General features: G+C 37.3%; 1 protein-coding gene and 1 long non-coding RNA gene across 2 annotated transcripts; one reads left to right on the top strand and one right to left on the bottom strand.

The window, feature by feature from the left end:
• Nucleotides 1-2279: 2279 nt before the first annotated feature.
• LOC108074947 (uncharacterized) lies at nt 2280-10992 on the bottom strand. Its single transcript, XR_001770714.2, has 6 exons — nt 10887-10992; nt 10503-10821; nt 3969-4699; nt 3550-3828; nt 3204-3378; nt 2280-2676 (listed from the first exon to the last, which is right to left on the bottom strand). It is a non-coding gene; the product is annotated as an uncharacterized lncRNA (long non-coding RNA).
• A 6122-nt stretch (nt 10993-17114) lies between these two features.
• On the top strand, nt 17115-18918 carry cm (AP-3 complex subunit carmine). Its single transcript, XM_017167179.3, has 6 exons — nt 17115-17213; nt 17274-17361; nt 17436-17761; nt 17851-18010; nt 18075-18527; nt 18587-18918. The coding sequence occupies exons 1-6, from the start codon at nt 17179-17181 to the stop codon at nt 18770-18772; spliced, it is 1248 nt and encodes a 415-aa protein (XP_017022668.1). The 5' UTR covers nt 17115-17178; the 3' UTR covers nt 18773-18918.
• Nucleotides 18919-19283: the final 365 nt, after the last annotated feature.

Here is a 19283-nt window from a genome sequence, read left to right as displayed (position 1 = left end):
TAGCTAGTTGAGCATCACTGGCAGTTAGTGAGATGCCATTTTGTCCCAATAATGCAAAATAGCTAGATGAGCATCACTGGCAGTTAGTGAGATGCCATTTTGTCCCAATAATGCAAAATAGCTAGATGCGCATCACTGGCAGTTAGTGAGATGCCATTTTGTCCCAATAATGCAAAATATCTAGATGAGCATCACTGGCAGTTAGTGCGATGCCATTTTGCCCCAATAATGCAAAATAGCTAGTTGAGCATCACTGGCAGTTAGTGAGATGCCATTTTGTCCCAATAATGCAAAATAGCTAGATGCGCATCACTGGCAGTTAGTGAGATGCCATTTTGTCCCAATAATGCAAAATAGCTAGATGAGCATCACTGGCAGTTAGTGAGATGCCATTTTGTCCCAATAATGCAAAATATCTAGATGAGCATCACTGGCAGTTAGTGCGATGCCATTTTGCCCCAATAATGCAAAATAGCTAGATGAGCATCACTGGCAGTTAGTGAGATGCCATTTTGTCCCAATAATGCAAAATATCTAGATGAGCATCACTGGCAGTTAGTGCGATGCCATTTTGCCCCAATAATGCAAAATAGCTAGTTGAGCATCACTGGCAGTTAGTGAGATGCCATTTTGTCCCAATAATGCAAAATAGCTAGATGCGCATCACTGGCAGTTAGTGAGATGCCATTTTGTCCCAATAATGCAAAATAGCTAGATGAGCATCACTGGCAGTTAGTGAGATGCCATTTTGTCCCAATAATGCAAAATAGCTAGATGCGCATCACTGGCAGTTAGTGAGATGCCATTTTGTCCCAATAATGCAAAATAGCTAGATGAGCATCACTGGCAGTTAGTGAGATGCCATTTTGTCCCAATAATGCAAAATAGCTAGTTGAGCATCACTGGCAGTTAGTGAGATGCCATTTTGTCCCAATAATGCAAAATAGCTAGATGAGCATCACTGGCAGTTAGTGAGATGCCATTTTGTCCCAATAATGCAAAATAGCTAGATGCGCATCACTGGCAGCTAATAAGATGCCATTTTCTACCAATAATGAAAAAAATAGCTAGATGAGCATCACTGGCAGCTAGTAAGATGCCATTTTCTACCAATAATGCAAAAAAATAGCTAGATGAGCATCACTGATGCACATGAGCATCACTGCCCCCTAATATTGAAATATAGCCAGATGAGCATCACTGATGCAGATGAGCATCACTGATGCAAGCAAGCAAAATTTTTCATTCAATTTGGCCGCTTCCCAAACTGGGGTAACAGGCGAACAGAAACCAGCAGCAAGCAACTGAAAACTGGTATAAACTGTTATAAAAACTTTTGGGCAAAAATAATATTTGGTATAAACTGTTATATTTCATTTTATACATTTATACCTATTTGTTGCCGACAACAACAGCTTGATGGCAACAACAACCTTTTTACAACAACATCCCTACAGAGGCCCATCCAAATTTCCGAATATTTCCATGCAATTTGGCCGTTTCCCAAATTGGGATAACAGGCGAACAGAAACCAGCAGCAAGCAAGTGAAAACTGGTATAAACTGTTATAAAAAGTCCAAGTTTCAAACCATTTAGGAGCCGGCGCAAGTTAGCGGAGACTCAAACCTTTTGAATTCAAATTTAGGTGATATTTTACAAATGCACCTGGGCACACTGAAACTGATCGTCGTTAAATTCAAATTCAAATTGGCAGTTAAATTCAAATTCAAATTTGGCAGTTAAAATATTTAAAAAATTTTTAAAAATTCTAAAAAAAATCTAAAAAAAATATTATAAATCTGAAAAAAATGCTAAAAATTCAGAAAAAAAATTAAGAATTCAGAAAAATTTTAAAAATTTAGAAAACAAAATTTAAAAATTTAGAAAAATTGTAAAAAATCCGAAAAAATTGTTTACAATTAAGAAAAAAAACTTTAAAATTTGGATTTTGCTTTCAACATAATTCGATTTTTCCCCAAACGATTGCACATTGATTTCACCATCTTTTATTGATTCATTTTTGTGTGTTCCATCAAACCAACCTTAAATAAAATAACACAACAATTTTGAAAATTCGATTTTTTCCATAAAAATTTTTATTTTACTTTGGTTTTTCAAAAAATGATCATAAAAAATTATTTTAAAAAATATTAAAATTAAACAAAGAATGCAGATTTATGAACATTATAGAAACTAATACAAAAACGCTTTTTGAGTTAAATTAAATCCATTGAAAATTCCATTTTACCCAAAAATGGTATACATATTTTTTTCGGTGTACATATCCACTTGTTTACCATAAGCACACACACATATACATAAATAAATAGAATATTTCAATACATTCGTATAAATTCTGGTATCGTTGCTGCCTGTGGGCGTGGCAAGCGAGGGGGATTTTTGGGTGCGATTTTTGGGGGGTTTTTTCTGGCAGGTCACATTGGTGGTTGCCACGCTCTGGCAGCCATACCATCGGCTGTCCTTCCATCAACGTCGGCCTATCTCTGTGCACATCTCCGGGCGGACGGAGGACGCCTGACACGCAGACAGGCAGACAGGCAGGACCTCTCACTGGAGGCTCGTCGTTCCTCTTTGTTGGTCCTTATCGAACTGGAAGGGAGCCAGATCTACGGGCACCGTGGAACAGGCAGGCGAAGGATGTTTCGTATTGAAGAGCTTTGGAATAAATGAAATGAAAATGAAGATATAAGTGTTTTTTTTTTAATTTTTAAAATTAATTTAAGCTGAAAAACAGCGAAAGGGAAAGGCAAAGGCCAATTTATTATTATTTATGGTTACAGAAACGCAAAGCTTTCTTATTTCTTTAAAAATTATAAATATTTTTAAGCTTGTTTATTTTTAACAAATATTTAAAGATCAAGTTTGGCGTAATTTTAAGTTGAAAATAATAAATGTCTTTAATTTGTGGTATTTAAAAGTAGAATTTAAAAGGGTAAAATTATATTACATTATTTATTATTTTTTTTTTTTATTTGGAAAATGCATATAAGTATTTAAGATTAAATTTATTAAAATATAAATAAAATTTCTATAAAATATAATAAGAAAATAATATTTAAAAATAATTAAATATATAGGTATATAAAAATATAAGAAAAATAAAATTAAAATAAAATTGTATTTTTCTTATTTTTTTAAATATTATTTTCTTATTACATTATTCAATTTTCCACCCATCGTACCTTATTTTTTTGTAGGCTGCTGGAAACCCCATCAAAGAGCGCAGGAAATGTGGGGGACACCGACACCCGGAGCTCGTTCGTTACGCTCCGCCGGCCACTTGGACTTGGACTTGGACTAGTTGGTGTCCAGCTACCATTTGCTGATGAGAAACGCTTTGAGCGGTCTCACCGATCACTGAAAAATAAATATATTTGAAATACCTTTACTTTGGACTAGTTGGGTTTAGGGTTTCGGCATTTATTTTGAAACAAACTCAAAGGCCGACGAGAGAGCCTCTCTGCAGTGACCCCCCGTGACCCCTGCGGAAGGTAACGGAGATCGGGCTGAAACAAGCATAAAACTTACCGAAAAGGCCAATGAAGAGGTCTGCTCCTCTTTGGCTGTATCTGTGCGGCGTATCTGGCAGCAAGCCCTCAGATATGGATTCGGATTCGGACTGAGACTCGGGGCAGGCAGGCAGGCAGACCGAGAAGACATCCCGGCGAGCGATGAGGAGGCTCCTCCACGTCCAGCCCCACAAGAGCTGGCTTCCAACGTTATATCAGCGCAGTCATCATCGATATAAACTCTCGACTGGCTGCACAGGCTGACAAACTGACAGAAAGGGCCATGGTTAGGCAGACACTGAGAGAAAATGATAGTGAATAAATAATAAATAATAATTAATAGTAATTAAAAATAATAAATAATTGTTAACAAATAAAATAAATAAATAATAAGTAGTAAAATCTCTTTAAATAATCAAAAATATAACCGGAATATACCTCTTAAAAATTCCTCGCAGTGTCCTTGTCTGTGTGCTTGCCTCACGCCTTTCCCAGGCTCTCATCTTTTGGGCTTCCCATCTCCTGGCTGCTAGTTCCCAGCTCCCAGCTCCCTGGGACTTCCTCGGAGCTGTGCTGAGCCGGGCTGAGCTCATTCATCCATTCATTCATGCCGGCTCTGGGTTCGCTATAGTTCAGTTCAGTTCGGGTTCGGTTTTGGTTTTGGTTTTGGTTTGGGTTGTGGGAAAGGAGCAGGGGAGGCAGGCTCGGGGGCGTGGCATCCGTGTGACTTGCACACAGACACGTAGCCACACAGTCGCAGACAGACAGGATGAGAAGGAGCAGGAGGAGGATGAGGAAGAGCAGGAGGAGGAGGCGCTGGAGGAGAGACAGGAGGTTGGGGAGCAGCAGGAGCAGCAGCACCAGAAGGAGAACAGGCAGAGGCTAAGGCACAGGCCGAGACCAAAGTTTGCGAGTCCCGCCATGCGTATACGTAATCTGGCATTAGATTACTGATCCATGTCAAATCTTTGGCTTAGGTCCGTCAGTCCGTCCGTCAGTCTGTCCATCGTTCCATGTCCTTCCATCCGTCCATTCGAGTTTCCGTCTGCCAGTTGAGGCCTTCCTTCATTCGCGTTGTTTTGATTGATACGAAAGACAGGCGAACTGAGGAAAGCACTGCCCGAAAAGGGGGTGTAGAAGAATCCTTTAGATTCTGGCTTAAGGAAGAGCTGTTTGTGGGGAAAGAAAATTGAGAAAAATAGTTAAGAGAAAATATATAAATGAATAAATGAAATTATAGCAAATAAAGATGGAAAAACTTATACTATTTTCCAACGAAACCTTTTCATTTTGCTCCCTAGTTTTTTTTCCGTGTGGAAAACCTTCTTGCCAGGTGGCTTTGGTGTCGACAACCTCCTGCTTTCCTACTCTCCGCCTCCCTTCTCTTTACTACCTCCTCCTGGCTACCTCCTCTCTCCTACCTCCTCCTTGCTACCTCCTCCTGTCTCCCTCCTCCTTCCACCCTCTTCTCCTCCTACTCCTCTTCGTCTTTCCTGCCATACGCGCCGCTGATTTTATGCGCATCGTTTCCACATCACAAGGCAGGCGGCGAAAACTCTGCCCTGCCTCCCTACCTTCCCCCTGGAGGCACACGGCACCTGGAACAGGAGCAAGGAGCAAGGAGCCAGGAGGAGGCAGGTGAGGCAGAAAAGGCGAATTACTTATAATATTAAACAGTGGCCAAAAACGGACACGAGCTGCGGCGAGTTGAGCAGGTGAATTATTGGCTTGCTTCTTCTGCCTTTTCCAAAAAATCTCGGATGACTGAGCTTGTTCTAGAATTTTGCGGGGGATTACCCATAGAGAAAGAGAGAGAGAGAGAGAGAGTGGTTAGAGAAATCCAATCTCGCACTTCAGTTCCCCTGAAAAAAAAAAAAAGAAAAAGAGCAAAGCCGGTGACCATTGTAATCAGCGAGAGATTATAACCAGATTGCGATGCGGCCAGGAATAAATTCTCATCTGCAGACCCCTCATCTGATTAGGTGGCTATAAGCCTCACTGAATCTAAGCAATTAATTCGATTAGCTGGCAGAGGGGAGAAGGAAAGGAGAGGAGGTTTGTCCAAGGAAAAAGGAGTAACTTTCAGGGAGCATAAAATAATGATTTTTAGGGGGAATTCAAAAGCTTGAAAATAGCATTAATTCATTCCGAAAAGCATTTCTGTGCTGATCAAGAATGTTAAAAATTATATATAAAGATAATAATATAATTTTTAAATTAGGAAATTAACTTACTAAAGTATTTGAGTGACTAAAATTAGAATAACCTGTAATTTCTTTAAAAACGAGTAGCTGCCACACTTCTTTCGATTGTATTTATTATAATTTGTAAACTTATACTCCTAAAAATAATTAACAAACCTTAAAATAATATTATTAAGCCATAAAAATCCAAGTATCTCTTAGAGAGTAATTAAGAGGCATGGAAACTGTAGAAAGCTGTAGAAATCAGCACTTTAAAAACACCTTAAATAAATTTTAAATAATTTTTAACTTACACTTACAATTCTAATAACAAAAAAATAATTATAATAATGAATTATAACACTCAAAAATTCTAAAAAAGTAGTTTTTAAACAAATATAAAGAGTTTTGTTATCAAAAAACTAATACTGTTAAGAAAAATATATAAATACATTATAAAAATACTAAGGAAAATCAGCTATCTTCGTCTCAATTTAATTTAAGTAAATAAAACTAGTTAGAGATTACTTTTAAAAATGAAATAAATAAGCTGAAAACAGCTAAATAAATTCGCAAATATATATCTATATTTAATATACAAAAAACAGCCTTCAGAATGTTAAATTTGCCAAGAGAGTCATCAAATTCTAGCACAAATTTTAGCCCAAAATTTAAGCCAAATTTTAGCCCGAATTCTACCGTAAATTTAAGGTTAAATTTTAGCCTCAATTTAGCTTAAATGCTGGCCCAAATTTTAGCCCAAATTCTAAACAAAATTTTAGCCCCAATTCTACCCAAATTCTACCCCAATTTTAGACCTAATTTTAGCCAAAATTTAAGCCCAAATTCTACCCCAATTTTAGGCCAAATTGTACCCAAATTCTGCCCCAATTTTAGCCCAAATTCTAGCTCAAACTTTAGCCTAAAATTATCGCTTGAATTGCCATCAAATTATTGACATTAAGCTCTCCATCTATGATGCTGTTGTTTTTAACCCATGACCCCGATAAACAAAAGTGAAAACCCAAACAAAACTCTGGCAGGACAACTCCCCCTGAACCCCCCTCCCTCTACCCTCTACCCCCAACCCCCTGCATCCCTTTTGAATTTCCCTTTCGCTGTTTTTGGTTCCGTGCTTTCGTCGAGTCCCTGCACTTCATTAATAATGCACAGTTTACCTTAAGAGGATTTTCAACGCCTCCTCTGCTAATAATAAGGACACAAAGGCACACACACACACACACATGCAGGCCACGCCCCCGCCTACACACACACATACACCACACACCACACACCTTTTGGGACAAAAATATAAACGAAAATATGTGGGAATCTAAGGTGCTGGTTTTTGGTGATCTCTTTCTTTGTGGTTCGGCCTCGTTTTTGGCACAAAAAGTAAATAAGAAGCTTTGAAAGCACTGAAAAAAATTTAAGTTTTGCTTTAATATTAATAATAAAAATATTTAAAAAAAAGAGGAATTAATTATTAGAATTTACTTGGGTTTGTATTATTTTTTAGCCATAGTTCAAAAGGTATAAAAGGGGGGAACCCTTTTATTTAGCGTTATTTTCTCTCAGTGCAAAGGTCCTCTGGCTGAGCATATAGAGGAAAGAGGCGACCTGCCCAGCACGCCCTAATTTCAGCTTATTATTAACCAGCTCGCTTGGGTTTCCCCCCTGGAAGAGCGCCAGGGGATGTCCCGGGAGGACGAAGGCGGGTTAAGGGTGGGGGTGGGGGTGTGTGTGTGTGTGTGTGTGTGCGGGGGCGTGGTCACAGTTAACGGCAACAACATCTGTGAAGATGCCAGCATAATTATAATAATCATTTCATAATCATATTTTATTTGTAGTTTGCTTTTTCCGCACAGAACAAAAAAAAGGGAGAACAAAAAAAAAAAGAACCCTGATCGCCCCTGCTGGGTGCCACGCCCCCTCAGGCAGTGGCCCCTTTAAGCATTTGGCAACCCCGCCGCTTTTTTGCTTATAACAATTTTTTTGAAACAGTTGCCAAAAAAATAAAAAAAAAAGAGAAAGAAAACAAAAGTTTATAAAAAGAAGGAGAGGAAGGAAAGGCACCAAGGGGAGAGCTATGCACTGAGAAAAAAAAAAGAATGCGGTTTGGCAGGATTAAGAATACTAGTTGGAGTAAGTTAACAATATTTTAAATATATTTTTTATAATTGAAAATGCTTTAAAAAATGAAAAATATATTTAAAATATTTTTTAACAGAATTTAATTAGCATAATCTTACTTTTTTTAAGTTTAAATAAATTATGAGATTTATTTTAAATAAATTTTGATAATAATTTAAACTTCAAATTGCAAGATTATTATAGTTAAATTCCATTAAAAATATTTTAAAAATATTTTTTACTTTTAAAAGCAGTTTCAATAATTTAAAATATATTTAAAATATTTATGACGTTAGTTTACTAGAAAAAAAACTTTATGAAAATATTTAAAAAACAATAAATAATTTTAAAGCATTGTAAAAATCTTAGATTATTGAAAATTAATATACAAAAACGATGTTATAATAAAATAAATTAAATTTTTAAAGTAAAAAACCATATTAAGTAAATAAATTCAACCTAAAACCTAGTATATCTTAAATACCTTTCCAATTCATATTAAACCCCAATTTAATTCGCTTTCATTTCCCCCATTTCTTACCGTGCACCCGCCCAAGGGTCCCTGGGAGAGGGGGGTTCAGTCTGCAGGGGTGCTCGGGCTCAAGAGGGGGGTTCCCAATGCCCTTCCCAGTCTCCGTTTTCCAGACACAACAGCGACAGATGTGTTTCTCATTCGATTTTTAATATGCGGCCAATCTAACTGTAATTGGTTTGTTATTGTCTCCCCCCGGCAAGGACACGGGGGCGGAAGAGGGACGGCAACAGCCCCTGGAGTATGGGCCAGGACTCAAGGGTTCGGCTGCAGCCTCTACTTCCTCCCCGAAGGACCAAACTCCTGGCTGCTCCCCTGCTGCGGTAAATATCTATCGTTTATTGTTATTGCTCTTGTTCGCTCTATTGTTTTCATTGTTCGTCCTTGCGCCCAGCGCACCCCACCCCCACACCCTACCTCCGCCTGCAACCAGGCGTTTGGTTAAATTTATGAAAAATGTTGTTCACACTTGCTGGGCAACAAAACAAAAGGGGAAAAAAAGAAGAAATATTATAAATATTAAGGGAGAACAAATATGAATACCCTTTTAATTATTTTTTAATGTTATTAAATATATATTTAAACAAATTTATATTAATATAAATTTCTAAATATATATCAGTTTCATTTCAAACCTTTGTTAAATTTTAATTTTAATTATTTTTAATTTTATTAAATATATTTAAACAAATCTATTTTATATATTTTTAAATTTATTTTATTTTAATTTTAAAACTTTTTTTAAGCATTTTTTTTTGTATATATTATATTTTTATTAAGAATAAATTAAGTAAGAAAGAGCTTTGATAAATTTTTAAATTTTTTAATTTAAAATTATAAGCTTAAAAATTCCTGTAAAATATTAAAATGTTTCCTTAGGTTTTATTTTATTTACTTATTTTATTTGCAAACAAATCTCTAAATATTAACCAATAAAACATAATATATTTATTATCTGAATTATAAATCTTTAAATTAAAAAATATATATCAAGTTCCCAAAGGAACAGGACCCTCTGTAAAGGGTATACACAAAATAAAGGAGAGCCAAAGGCGGCGAATAAAGGGAAACCAAACTGAAGGCCGCCTGCTGACACTTGAGGGCGAAAAGTGGGTGGGAAAACAGGTGGCGATGAACTACGGTCTGCAGAGGTGTGGGGGTGGGTTGGGTTGGGGGTTTGTTGCGGCATGTCCCGACCTTTTGTTGGTGTACCAAATGGGTTACACGCTCGCACATGTTGCCCTACCCAATCCTCAAATGTTTGTTACCATTTGAAAACCCAACCAGCCCAAGTTGCTGGCCTCAACAAGGCAAAAACTAACATTTACAGCCAAGGCAAGCGATATTTTAGAATCCTTAAACGGATTTTAAAAGGATGAGATGAGGTAGAAGCAAGGTTTTATCAGGAATATACCAAATTTTGAACTATTAAAACCTTTTAAAATTAGAAATATTCTTAAAAATAGTCTTTTAAAAAATATAGTATTTTTTTTTACAATTTTAACATTATAAATGTTAGGTAATCTCATTTATAGTTGCCTGAATGAATCCCAAATTAACCTTTTATTTTAAACCCTTAACTATTCCCTGTGCCGTAACAAATCCCAATGAACTTTGCCAGAGTTTCATCTTTGGCCAGAAACTAGTTTCCTCTTTTTCCCCCCCAAGTTCAAGTCCAGCCAGGACTCTACTCCTGACCACAAAGAGCTTGACGAATGCCAACCAAAAACGGGTTGAAAGTGTTGCCAAAACTTTGGCCATTCACATCAGTCAAGCGAACACTGAGACAAAAAGGTTAAACTTTCAAAGGGAAATTATAGAAAATGAAAGCTTGGAAAATGGGAAATTTAAAATGGAATTTTGTTATAATATAAAATATTATTTTATTATAAAAAACGTATCTTTAAGATACTTTTAGTAATAAAATCAATTTTAAAGGTGTAACTTGTATAGAAAATTATAGAAATTATAGATTAAATATAATTTAAAATTAATTCTTGTTATACTAAGACTTCTTTCAATATAAACTATAATAATTAGAAATATTTTCCACCAATAAAACCCGTATCTTAGAGATACATTCACTTATAAAACCCATTTAAAATCATATATTCTTCAACTCACCTAAACTTTTCCATGTGTTGATGCTTTATTTTCGTTGGCAGAGCGGCATTTTTGTGGGTGTGCGCTTTACACGCACATAATCCTCAACCGGGGACACATCTGAATCCCAAACCGATTCCCATTCCCACACCTATTTCTGGCCCGAATCTCATATCAGATTTGTCGCTATCGCCATCGCCATCGCCAACGCCTTTAAACGATTGATGGCACTCGCCGGCATCCTGCATCCTGTCAAAAATCCGCATCCTTGTCCAGGACGAACCCCTTCGCATTGCCAGTGCTCTGGCTGGGTGTGTGTGTGTGTGTGCAGGACCTTCCTCTGGTGAGGAAATGATAAATTGCGCATTTGGGAGTTTTAAAGGTCAATTTAGGGGTTACTCTCACCCTGCTGTAACTTCTCCTACTCCTCGTCGTCGTCCTCCTCCTCCTCTTGTTCCTCCTCCTCCTCCTGGAACACACTGACTGACAGATGAGAGCACGGACGGACTGACGGATGGCCTGAAAGGTGTTAGAGTTATTAAAGTAAGTTTAAGTGATCAAAAATTATAGTTCATTTTTTACAAATATTAATTATTATTGGTTTTATGTATACAAGTTGATTATATATTAGTTTTATGCTAATTTAGACCTTATAAATCAAGGGAAAACACACAGAATCTGCTTTGAAAACTCGTTTAAAATTATTATTTCTGATTTTAAGCAAGTCTTTTCTTTAGTAATAATTTTTTTATCAACGATTCTCAGCTGAATTCGCATTTGAGAATTTTTAGGTACCCTTTTTTGGCAACATTTATATTTATTTTACCTTAATTTGAATAAATTTACAATGAAATTTTTAATATATTTTTTTTTTATAAATTAATTAAATATATTATCTTGCAGTTAATTAATTTAAAAATATTAAATACTCTTTAAAATATATTTTTTAAATTAATTATTTGCGAACATTATTTTACAAATATTTCTTTAAAAGTTTTTTGTAAATATATTTAAATTAAAGTAAAATAATAAATAATAATAATAAAATATAAAAATTATACATTAAGTTTAAAGCCTTTTTCCTTCCCTTTTTTCCAGCTAAAAATCCGCCGCCTGAGCACAGCCCTAAAAAAAGGCAGACAGGACTTCCGCAGCCCATAAACTGCGACACTTCAAAGTTAACTCGCACAATAAAAAATACAAAATCCATGTAGCACTCGTAGAGTTACCATTTCCACATTTCCATTCCCATTTCGACGGCAACAGGGTTGCACTCGAGGAGCAGGACTCCCCCTGGAACGCACTCCGGGGGGTGAAGAGACCGGCTTGAATTTGCTTATGGGATTTGTCTAGTGCGCCTGTTGACTTGCCAGTTGGCGTTTATATTAATGGCTCAGGTTGGGTCTCGTCTCGTCTGGTCTCTGGGCGGGTTTCACTCCTTTGCCGGGTTTTTAGGGATCGCTGGGAAGTGACGCGTGCCCGCTTTGGGTTTGGGTTCGGTCTCCGGTTCGGGTTCGGTTTCGATTTGGGTTTCGGTTTAGGGTTATTCTCTCCTTCCCTGAGGGTTTCTTTAGGGCTGCGTTTTCAGTTTTGGGGTGGGACTGGGCACAAGGTGCCTAAATGGGCAGGTAAATCATAACGGTAACGATGATGACAGACAGTTTCGGGGCGATGCCTGTCCTCCATAACCATTTCCCATGACGAAAGCAAATATATTTTGGTTTTTGGGATATTTGTAACGCAATATTTCAAGAGTTAATGGGTGATACTTAGTGAGGAATATTTTTTTACAGGAAACTAGGGTGTATTTTTATGTATTTAAATAGTTGAGAGATTTTTTAAAATTATTAAAACAATATTAATTGCAAGGAATATTTTTTAACAGGAACTCAGGGTGTATTTTTATGAATTAAAACACTTGAATGACCTCTACAAATTCTTAAAATAATATTTAATATTTAATTTAATATTTAATATTGTAAGGAAATTATTAACAGGAAACTAGGATGTATTTTTATGTATTTAAAAATCTCTAAAAATTATAAAAACTAATATTAATTGTAAGAAATATTTTTTAACAGGAAACCAAGGTGTATTTTAATTTATAAAAATATGTAAATGATTTCTACAAATTATTAAAATAATATTAGTTAATAATATAATAATAATATCTATAAAATAAAATATTCGCTCAATTTTCTTTTCATTTTCTACTAAAAATCAAGTCTTTATTTCTATTTCAAAAGGCTAATAATAATATTAAAGCCTTGCCATTGACGGCATAATTCGTTCCCAGCCACGCCCCCTTGACAGAGACCTTCCGCCCACCTTGATGTCCCCCTTAATTTGTTTATCAATCTGCAATTGGCTTGCAAATGACATCTCTGGCCGGCCTACAAACGCGCTTCCCCCTTTGCCCCTTTCGTCTTTCGCGTTTGGCGTTTCCCGTTTCCGGCCTTTACATTTTCCCCTTTTTTTTAGCTGACTGCTTCCAAGCAAGTGCCACGCCCACGGCCACATCCTGCTGGCATACCGCCCCCATAGCCGTGACATTGAGGAGGCATCGACGTTGCGCCGGAAGGATCCAGCACTGAGAGAAATTTTTGTAGTCTAAATATGCTTTAAAGCAGGATTAACAAAGAAAGGAAGGTCATTTCGATGCAAAGAAGTTTGGAAATTCTTCCATTTAATTATTTTTTAATATTTATAATATTTTTAAAATATTTTTCTATAGTTTTTCGATATTTTATCGATATTTTTTCTAATATTTTTTCTATATTTTTTCATATATTCATTATATATATATTTTTTAAAATTTTTTATATACTTTGTAATATTTTTTAATACTTTTTCATATTTTTAAATATTTTTTTAATAGTTTTTCCATAGTTTTCCTATATCTATTCTATAGATACTTTTTAAATATTATTTCTATATTTTTCTATATTTTCCCAATATTTTTTCTATATTTTTTTTTCTATAATTTTCTATATTTTTTCAATATATTTTTATATTTTTTTCAATTTTTTAAATATATTTTGTATATATTTCCCTTTCTTGCAGTCGCTCCACAGCCTCTTTCGGGACAAGAAAAACCATACATTATTTAATAATATATTCCAGCAATCTCTGTTATCTATATTTAACCAGATACATCAGATATATCCGATATATTTCTGGCTGTGTGGCCCTTCGTCTGGGCTTTCTGGCCTGCCAGGCCGTGCTTGTGGCACGTGTAAAAGTTTGTAGCTCCGGTCACGTGACCGCACGTGTACCGCCATCCGCCCGTGGGGTGGACCAGGACCAGGACCAAGGCCAGGAACCCGGCACCCCTGATAAGACGTCGGCTGGGCGACTGGGCTGCTGTGATAAGCGCAACCTGCACGCGTGTTCCCGAGGAGATGTCAGAGACCAGGCCCGGATTTCTGGTCTCGCCACGCCCTATCTGGACGGGATCGGACCGCCCTGCCATCATTGATGGTTTTGTTAGCGTAAATATCTTAATTCACCGCTTCGCCGCCCCCGACACGCGCGAATCGTGTGTGCAGTTGACATGAGAAGCGCCTCGCGATTTTCGCCTTTCACTTTTCCCTTTAAAGCGGAAAAGTGCGCCGCCGGAAATGGATGAAAGCAACAAAAAAAATATGGAAAGAGATTTGGTTTCCATTTTTTTTGTTGTTTGCAATTCGTATTCATTCTCACACAACGGACTTTAACGAGCTTACAATAAATGTATAATCCTGTTTCGGGCACAGACATCCTGGTACAGGGATTCGCGGAGAGTTAACGTGGGAAGCAGCGACGGGTCATTGTCAGGCAATCAAAGGATTAACTACTATTTAGGGATAGGTTAGGTAAAGATATGGTATTTGATGATTTCGGAAAATATTCCAGGGTTTCTTGATCGATTGAGCAACATTTCTTATAATTTATTTACAATTCTAAACACTTTTTCAACAATTATTTTAGGTATTGCAATAAATAATATTGTTTAAGGCCAGCAATTGGTATAATAACTATATTTATAGCTTTTATACCCTTGAGAAAGAATATATAAAACTGATTAACTCAATGCCAAAATTAGTATACGAATGAGTATAACAGTTTATACCATTTCATTAAAGTAAAACAAATTGCACAAATTTATAGCAATTTTTAATAACTAAAATCTTAAAATAAGTATTACAGTTTATACAAATTCTTAATAAATCAAATTTTATAAAGAGTATGAGTCTTTACAATTTCCCAATTAAAGTATAAAATTATTTATACGAGTTTAACCAAGTCTTAATAGCAAAACTCATCGTCTATCTACTGCTGCTACTGATCCCTGCTACTGATCCCTAAATGGACTTTAGGAATTGGTTTAGTGTTTATGAAGAGAGAGTATCAGGAGAATAAAAGTTTATACCAATTCTCAAAAAAACACAAATATAAAAATAAGTATACGAGTTTATACCAATTCATAATAACTAAAGTATAGAAATCAGGGACCATAAAAAATTATTATCGGAAAAACTTGTAAATGAAATGGAATTTAAATGGAATTATATTGCAAAGAAAAATGCATTCAATGGAACATTGACTTGTTAATTTCAAAGGAAATTGTGTTTAAATGGATGAGAATTTATAACATTTTTTATATTTATTTTTCTAAATCAAAGAATAACTTTAATTTAACTTAACTACATAATTTTTTGGAAATTTTAAGCTCTACCCAAAAAGTTGAATCCTTTTAATAAATGTAAACAAAATAATCCAGTAAACTACATAGCTCAACTCCAGTTACAATTTCTCCGCAATTAGCTCTGAAAATATATTGTAAATGCTTTCCCAAGGAAAAGCGATTAAATAAACAGGCATATGCCGCAAACTGCATCAAATTGCAACCTTGTATGGTACTTTTATCCAGCTCTCAACCCCATGTTGAATTTTTTTTATGTTGAGCCTGCCCACAAAACTAGCCTCTGCTGGTTGACGGATTTTGTTGCCGTTGCCTTTGCCGTGTTGCCACCATAAAAACATATGACACCATTTTGATGAGTCGCGCGTTTTTGGCACGCCAAATTATGCATAAAATAGATTGCTGTGTTGACACTTTCCACGGCAGGGAAACAGGGAACAGGATCGCAGGCAGCCAGGGATCGGGGGGAAAAGGAAAAAAGGGCTCGCCTAATCGGACTTGTCACGTGCGCATCACAACAAAGCGGGGTGGAAATCAAAGGTCGGTGGTCTCCTTTTCACAGATTTTTCTGTTCCCCTATATATAACTTTTTTTTTAACTAGCATCAATTGGGTTTGTAACTCGAAACTTGAAACTTGACATTGCGGGGAGGAAACGCGTTTGCGATTCCGATTGCGACTGTGATTGCGGTGGGCACATGTGTGTGACTGTCTGGGATGAGTAAGGCGGTGGGGCGGTCAGGTTTCGCCCTGAAATTAGTTGCCTCACAATGAACTTGCCAAAGCGAATTTATTTATAATTTTTTTTAGATATTTTATGCATTTATTTATGGGTCAAGTTGGAGGGTCTTGGGAAAACAGTGTTGGGAAAAAGGGGTTTCTTAAGAAGGCTTCTATTTTTATTTTTTTCAGCTTCATTTTGAGGGTTTTTATATCTCAAAAGGCAAAAGGAGTCACTTCCGACCCTATAAATCATATATATTTTTGATCAGCATCAACAGCCGAGTCGAACTAGGCATGTCCGGCAGAAAACCAAATTTTACAAATTTTCTTCATTTTTTCAAAAATTGATAAGGGGTTACATCGTCAAAATTCTCAAAAATTGGCAAAAAATTAAAAAAATATAAAACTTTAAATGGAGTATGCAGATTTTTTTGCCTTATAAAAACTAAGACAAAACTGCTTTTTGCATTGAATTGAATGCATTTTTGGCCGAGTTACAGATTTTTTTGAATTTGGAATTTTTTCGTAAAATTGCACAATTTTTTTCAAAGTTTTATAAGGGGTTATGTACATCGATCAATTTTCAAAAGCCAACAAAAATTTTATGTTTTCTAAATTCTAAAATCAATATGGACATTTATCGTTCTAAAAGCTAAGGAAAAGTGGTTTCAGAGTTTAAATTAATGAATTTCTAACTGAGTATTTTCAAACTTAAATAATAAATATTTATATATTTTTAAGATTGGATTAAGGAATAAAATCGATGGTGTTTGTGTTATTTTAAAATAAATAAATTAAGTTCTATAATTTTTGTATAATTTAAAAATTTATACTTTATAATTTAGAATTTTTAAATAATTTAATTTAATTTGTATTTAATTGAGAGAGTTTTTAAGCCTTTGAATATCGTAAAAGGCAACGGTAGGTAAGCGGTGACACGTATTTAATGGTTTTTGTCTAGGCTTGATCTAAAAAAGCACTACTTACTCAGTTAGCCATCTAGCGGAAGAGGTCGAAACTATAAATTTAGCTTGGTGTTTAGCTAGTCGTTCACTTTTAGTAGGTGTGGCAACGCCAGAAGTGAACGACTGGACCTTTACTTAGTCGATGCCCAAACCATATTCATAGTTCCAACATATTCCGCTAGATGACGAATTAATAAAGCAGTGTTCAAAACCCGCGAAAGCTGAAGTTTTTTTGAGCCTTTTTTTTGTTGAAAATCCTCATTTTCTGTTGGCCACACTGTTGCCAAGAAAAAAAAGTAAACAATTTTTTTTTTTAAGGCCGAATTATGATACACAGTTTGTTTATAGTGAACAGCGGCGGGTAAGCTAGTCTTGCAAAGAACTTATAAAACCGACTTACAGCCCCTCTTCCACCTAACAGCGAGGTGTTTCTGGAGAAGCACTGGCGCTCGGTGGTCTCCCGCTCCGTCTGCGAGTATTTCCTGGACGCCCAACGAGCAGCGCCATATGTAAGCGCCCCCCAGCCAGCAGCCACGTAGATGGGCTTTTGATGTATAATCGATGTTTTTATTTATATTTCTAGGATGTGCCCCCGGTGATAGCCACGCCGCACTACTACCTCATCACTGTCCAGCGGGATGCAGTGTCTCTGGTGGCCGCCTGCAAGCAGGAGGTGCCCCCACTGTTTGTCATCGAGTTCCTGCATCGCGTGGTGGACACTTTTCAGGACTATTTCGGCGACTGCAGCGAAACGGTGATCAAGGACAACTATGTGGTGGTCTACGAACTGCTGGACGAGATGCTGGACAATGGCTTTCCCCTGGCCACCGAGAGCAACATCCTCAAGGAGCTAATCAAGCTGCCGAATATACTGAGAACCATTGCCAACACGGTGACGGGCAAGAGCAAGTGAGTCCTGATTTTGGTTTGGGTTTTTCTTCAAGGGTACATGTACATCCCCCCCCATAATTTGTTCCTTTCTTATTTTTAAATTGCAGTGTCAGCACCACTCTGCCCTCGGGTCAGTTGTCGGCGATACCCTGGCGCAGGAGCGGCGTTAGGTACACCAACAATGAGGCCTACTTTGATGTGATTGAGGAGGTGGATGCCATCATAGACAAGTCGGGTTCCACGGTCTTTGCAGAGATACAGGGACATGTGAGGAGCAGCAGGAGAAAGCTTAAAATTCATTCTTAATTTGATACCTAAACCCTTCTTACAGATTGACTGCTGCATCAAGCTATCGGGCATGCCGGATCTCACCTTGTCCTTTATGAATCCCCGCCTGTTTGACGATGTCTCCTTCCATCCCTGCGTTAGGTTCAAGCGCTGGGAGGCGGAGCGTTTGCTCTCCTTCATACCCCCCGATGGCAACTTTCGCCTGATGTCGTACCACATCAGCTCCCAGTCGGTGGTGGCCATACCCATCTACATTAGGCACAATTTCTCTATAAAAACTGGAGAACAGGGACGTCTGGATTTGACAATTGGCCCAAGAAACACTTTGGGTCGCACCGTGGACAAGGTGAAGCTGGAGCTGACCATGCCGCGTTGCGTGCTCAACTGCCTGCTGACACCCAATCAGGGCAAGTACACCTTTGACTCGGTGACCAAGACCCTGGCCTGGGATGTGGGTCGCATTGATGTGTCCAAGCTGCCAAATATCAGGGGATCGGTGAGGGAGAAACCCACGAAGAATGTGCAGAAATAATACTTCGTTATAATTTCTTTTAGGTTTCCATTACCCCGGGCACCACCAACATCGATGCAAATCCCTCTGTTAATGTCCAGTTCCAAATCTCACAGCTGGCCGTCTCCGGGCTGAAGGTCAACCGCCTGGACATGTACGGGGAGAAGTACAAGCCCTTCAAGGGCGTCAAATACCTCACCAAGGCGGGCAAGTTTCAGGTGCGGATGTAGGGGAGCTAGAGAGCGAGTTTCCGCCACCATTCCAGCTTTAATTAAGTGCTAATGCCAAGTGTATCCACTGTTTTATGTCATCCAATGCCCCAATGTCTCATTTATCTGCGTATCTCCCAATGCTAACCATTAAATATTAAACTCCAGTCGCCGCTGTTCGTTGTTCTGCGAGGAATGCCACGTCGATGGAGTGGATCGGGGGAGGGTAGGAGAGTGCCAAATCGTTGGGGAATGAAGTTGCAAGTTGCCGGCCGAGTGGCTTGGCAACAGGCGGCAGCGAGGAAACCCATAAATTTAAATGAAAATGCAAAAACTTGATTTTGCAGGCAACGCATTTAGCATACGAATAGTATGTATACATCTCTTTATAGATGTGTGTGTGTGTGTGTGTGTGTGTGTGTGTGTGTGTGTGTGTGTGTGGAGCAAACAATGGCTAGAAGTGGAGATTCGCTAAGCTAGAATTTGAAGGAAAAAGATTTGCAGAGAAGTATTTCTCTCTGAAATAGTAGAG

The sequence above is a fragment of the Drosophila kikkawai genome, chromosome X (genome assembly GCF_030179895.1).
Source record: "Drosophila kikkawai strain 14028-0561.14 chromosome X, DkikHiC1v2, whole genome shotgun sequence".
Classification (NCBI taxonomy): Eukaryota; Metazoa; Arthropoda; class Insecta; order Diptera; family Drosophilidae; genus Drosophila; species Drosophila kikkawai.
Note: the sequence above shows the minus strand (reverse complement) of the source record. Positions and strands in the feature narration are given on the sequence as shown.

Coding starts and splice junctions, on each gene's coding strand:
- cm (XM_017167179.3), top strand. CDS start 17,179: ATGATACACAGTTTGTTTATAGTGAACAGCGGCGG. Junction 17,362..17,435: donor CCCAACGAGCAGCGCCATAT/GTAAGCGCCCCC, acceptor TTATATTTCTAG/GATGTGCCCCCGGTGATAGC. Junction 18,011..18,074: donor TTGCAGAGATACAGGGACAT/GTGAGGAGCAGC, acceptor CCCTTCTTACAG/ATTGACTGCTGCATCAAGCT.